The 4882-nt window shown below is 39.5% G+C and overlaps 1 protein-coding gene across 3 annotated transcripts in view; it reads left to right on the top strand.

Annotated features, from left to right (window-relative positions):
* hdac4 (histone deacetylase 4) overlaps window positions 1–4882 on the top strand; it is a 137806-nt gene that overhangs the window by 127640 nt on the left and 5284 nt on the right. For all 3 annotated transcript variants that reach the window (XM_015029909.1, XM_015029911.1, XM_015029910.1), the window contains one exon: window positions 4284–4368. In XM_015029909.1, coding sequence (XP_014885395.1) covers window positions 4284–4368 — 85 coding nt within the window. The remainder of the gene's footprint in view (window positions 1–4283; window positions 4369–4882) is intronic.

Raw genomic sequence — 4882 nt, forward strand, 5'->3', positions numbered from 1 at the left:
TTTAAAAAAAAAGAGATTTTTTTTTTTTTTTGTTTTTTTTTTGTGTAGGGGGGAAGAAAAAAAAAAAAAAAAAAAAAAAAAAAAAAAAAAAAAAAAAACCTACTTAAAATCAGATCGAAACACCAGGAAGAAAGCATTTTTATGCTCCCCAGTAAGGTCCCTGTAATGACTTTGGAATGTTGCTGGGAAATGTTGGTGTAGAGCCGAGTGAGAAGACAAGAATAAAAACCCACTCTTTTTATTTTAGTTTTGATTCACCAGCTAAAGCTGTGTTTTAGCCTCAAATAGCAACTCCAAAGTTAAATTTAAACAAAAACAGTGAGTGACTACAGCCTGCCTGGCCATCCAATGGACAACAGTTTTTTCAAGCTTATCCAGTAAGCGAGTTTTTCCTCCAGAATAAACTTTAGTTCTTGGCTAAATGTGGGTCTGTTTGTGGTAATGCCGAGTGGGTCCAGGCATTAAACCACAGCTGGGTTAACTGGTCAGCTGTGCTTTTGTTTGTGCTGCATCAAACCATCTGAGGTTCTGTATTGTCTGGGAAGCTCCTCGACCCACAACATTGCCGTAATAAAAACCTCTGATCCAAACATGAGGGCTGAATGTCCTATTCTTCGCTTTACAAGAAGGCAGGTGTGGTGCCATGTTACACGCTTTATGGGATTTTTGCAGTTTTAATTTAAATTGATGTGATGGAAGATACAAAAATCATAATATATATATTATATATGTTATTATGATATATATTATAAATATATTTGTAACATATTTAGCCTTCTTGTTATCTGCTAATAGCTTGCTCTCTCCCACTCCCCTTCAATCTGAATGAACCACCAACATCTCTCGACATTGTTAAAATTTCCTGTTAAATCGTATATTTTGTGTCTTTTTTGACTTTATTTTTAAACATCTAACTAATGGTTAGCTTTACTTTGATTTTGTGGCAAATTTAGCAGGAGATGTGTCCTCAGACATGTTCATTTTTCCCTTTCTGTGTTGACTTGTAGTGTTTTGTAGCTTGTTTGTGAGCAGTATAGCAATGCTTTGATAACAATATCCTCTGTGTTGTTTAAAACCACTTATTCCAGTTTGATAAAATGAAAAAAAAAAAAAAATGTCCGCTACAGACCCCTTTTTCCTCTTCTCTAATGTTTAATCACCAATACTTTTTTCCTTTAAATAACTCATGAATGATGCATTTCCATCTACGCCAGTGAACTCTGACCTCTGTACTAATTGATGATTGCTCCAGTACAGATGTCGGCCAACTCCAAACCATGGTTGTTAGCAATTATTTGATAAACAACTAGCTAATATGCTAATTGCTGCCAGCCGTCCGTGAGGTCATTAAGCGTGTTTGCTCTTCAGTTACAGTAAAATTGCTCAGCTTCACTTGTCGCCCTGTAGGCCCGACTGTTCCTCCCCCCAAAAGAAAAACAAAATCCAAGAAGAAACTTATCTGAAAAGGTCGCCTGCTTTGCACAATGCATGTGATTACCTTGTTCAGTTAGCATAACATAATCAGACGATTTTAGCAGCTGCTAGCATGTACACACAGACAAAGCGGTAAACAATGGATGCCTTGTGCACTTTTTTATTTTGCTGAACAAGTAGAATTCCTCATCTTTCCACTGTTTTGCTTTGAGCCTCCCTTAGGAATGTTTTTACCGGGCCACATTCCTCTCACTCAGCTCATGGCTTGTCTTGGTTTTGTTGGCCGGGACGTAGATACCCTCAGAGATCGGTTAAATCCAACATGTCTGTCTGACTTTTTAAGACCGCGACACATTCACTGTGCAGGTAAAAGCAGCGAAATGTGTTCCTGCTACGGATGACGTCAGGAACAAATGTAGGCTTGTTTACAATATTCCTTCATGTGTCCTTTGCTCATTCATGTGCGTCTTTACCCTACCTGCTGAGTTTGGGCCCCTGGGGTACCAGGACGAGAGTCATTAAAGTTTACAAGTGTGAGGCCCGGCTGTCGATCAAACTGACAAGTTGCCCCCGTCCAGCTCTGCTCTGAGCTGAACTCCAGCAAACCCCGGAGAACCCCTGACCTCGCTTTGACAGGGAGCCGAGGAAAGCTGGAGCAGCATGGGCTGAACCTTTGGAGAAGTGCACTTTGACTGAAAGATTGATGATCTGAATCCCCCAATGTGGAAACATTAGGATGCTAAAGATCAATCAGTCCTGCTTTCTCTCACTTAGCCACAGTCACGTTGTGCCACTTTCATACAGCGTCCATTTCATTTGTGTCAGTTTCTAATTCATGGGTTTTTCCTACCGTTCTGTGAACAGCCTTAGAATTTATTTATTTTTCTTAAGGCACCAAATATCATAATGTAAACATCTGAGAAAAACCCATTATTTCACATATTATGTTTGTAGAAACAGTTTGCATTCCCAGGTGCTTGGATTTCTACACCTGTGATCTGTGTGACTGGAATACATGAATTCAATGATTTTGATAGTGGAGTTTATAGTCGAGACCTGTGAAGACACTAAAAATAAATGCATGGATGAGTTTCTCTAGATCGTACTGAGACATTAATCTTTTAATTCTGGAAATGTTCTTCAGGTGACAGAAGGCCGACTTTGTAAATTGTCTTTATGTGTCTCTGGGTGTCGAATTTCATCACCACACCCAGATTACAGACCTGATCACTAGTTTCTAGTGCTGACTCAGTTATTATCTTTGGACCAGAAGTTTCTATGTTCAGGTCCAAATATAACAACTTCAGTTTTGTTTCTGTTCAGCTGGAGAAAGTTATGGAAAGTTGTGGCACCAATGCATTTCTTCAGTGCTTGGATGGGTTCTGAGTCAACTGGTGACAATATAAGGTAGAGCTGTGTATCATCTGCATATTTATGATAAATCATCATATTTCTTGTTATAATATGAGCTAAAAGGAGCATGTAGATATGATATAGGAGGAGTCCCATGATAGAACCTTGTGGTACTCCACATGTGACTTCTTCCTGTTCTGAGGAGACGATACCTGTTAACACAATAAGTTCCTGTTCTTAGGTGAGATCTGAACTAATTAAGTACTGGACCAGAGAGTCTGACTCAGCTCTTCGGACGCTTCAAGAGGCGCCCTGATTCTTATGGCAATAAAAGGTATATTCAAGTTGCAGCATTAATGGGACCCTGTTATTTGAAAAAGAGCCCATCGTGTAACAAGTTACTTAAAAGAGCTGTGCACGAGCTGAATGCGTGCATACTCCTCAAGTGCATGATGTAGCCTGTCGTGCCACAGCAGGATTAAAGTATCCATCTCTCCCCGAAGTGCCTTGCTCCCTCGGCCCAGTGGACCCCTCCCATACTCTATTTACTTTAATTAAAATAAAACTCTTAGTCTTGGCCTCGCCAGACCGACCATCCCCTCTTTCTTTCTGGCATCGTGCTCTCCAAACGTCAAGCCAAACCTTTTTTCCTTCCCCTTCTTTCTAACTCTGCATGTCTCTGTTTCCATGTTTCCATGTTGGCGTGCTGTTCCTCTGGGGTTATGACAAAGCAGAACAGGGATGTGTGCCGTCTGAGGAGGAATGTGGAGCTAAATGAGGCTGTGTGCCGAAACGGGATGTGAAAGTGTCGAACGAATCGTCGGCCAAAGGGGAAATTAAATCATTCCGGGTTAGGAAGGCACCTGAGGGAATAGCTCTGTTTGCTCTGAATTGTGGCTTGGAGGGATGTTTTTTTTCTTTTTTTTTATAGATTTAGCCGTTCTCGCTGAGGTGTATGTATGAACTGGCCGTTTCCAAGTATGTGCATCTGCGTATACCCATGTGCTTCCTTCGAGTGGGACTCAGAACAAAGCACACAGTGTAGTTTATGTCAAAGAGTAGCAAAGCTGTCGAGGAGAGGGAAGAGGCGTGCATCTGCAGACGGGATTTTTTTTTTATTGTGTCAGCAGCTTGAGATTGTTCCCAACCTCTTGGATTGACTTAACAGTGGGTTGTGGTCAGCATTTCAAAAATGATCCTGTAAACCGCGTTGGGACTGCATCGGGTCAAATGGGGTTTTGGAGAAAACTCTCTGAACACCTGCGGAACTCATTCACAGAGTATTTATCAAGCTGCAGCTATAATACCAACAAATAAAATGCCTGGATGTTGAATGAGGCTCGCTGTAGATGTAATTTATGTATCTGTTCCAGAATACATAAGTTAAATTGCAGTAAAAGCACATTACATAGTGTCAGAGTTGTCTGGTAGAGCTTGTAGAGAAATGAAAACATTAAGCCAGAAATGTTTTTAATCTAATTTTCTGTCTGTTTCAGTTGGACCCCATTCCTTACGAGGTGCTACAGCAGAAACCAAATGCTAACGCTGTGCGCTCTATGGAGAAAGTCATCGAGGTTCAGAGTGAGTAGATCACTCACACCGCAGCCAGTAGCTCATACACATCTCTCGTTTTATGTCAATTTTTTTAAAATTAGGCTTTTCTAAATTGTAATGCCTCCACATATAACCTATAAAATCACTGCTGCTGAAAGTTATTAAGTCAGTAGTTTTACAGATCATAGGGGAGAAAGAAAAGAAGTGATATTATCACCACTTTTGGGTTATAGTGAACAATAAAAAACAATTGAAGAACCAAAATTGTCTTTATTTATTTATTTATTTATTTTATTTTATTTTTATTTTTTTTTGCACCTCTTCTTTATAGCAGCTGATCCCTTTTTTAAAAGATCTGACATGTAAAGCTTGTTTAACCCTTAATTTGGGGCTCCACCTGGGCCATCTGTGACAGTTTTAACAATAAAAACTGTTTTTTTAGATATCGAGTAACTAAAAAAAAAAAAAAAAAAAAACCCCCCCCGGAAAAACAATAATTTTTAGTTTTTAAAGTTTCATTTTTTTATTAAAACCCAAAAAA

Source organism: Poecilia latipinna, unplaced genomic scaffold, assembly GCF_001443285.1.
Source record: "Poecilia latipinna isolate Pla-1442-1.1 unplaced genomic scaffold, P_latipinna-1.0 Scaffold167, whole genome shotgun sequence".
Taxonomy (NCBI): domain Eukaryota; kingdom Metazoa; phylum Chordata; class Actinopteri; order Cyprinodontiformes; family Poeciliidae; genus Poecilia; species Poecilia latipinna.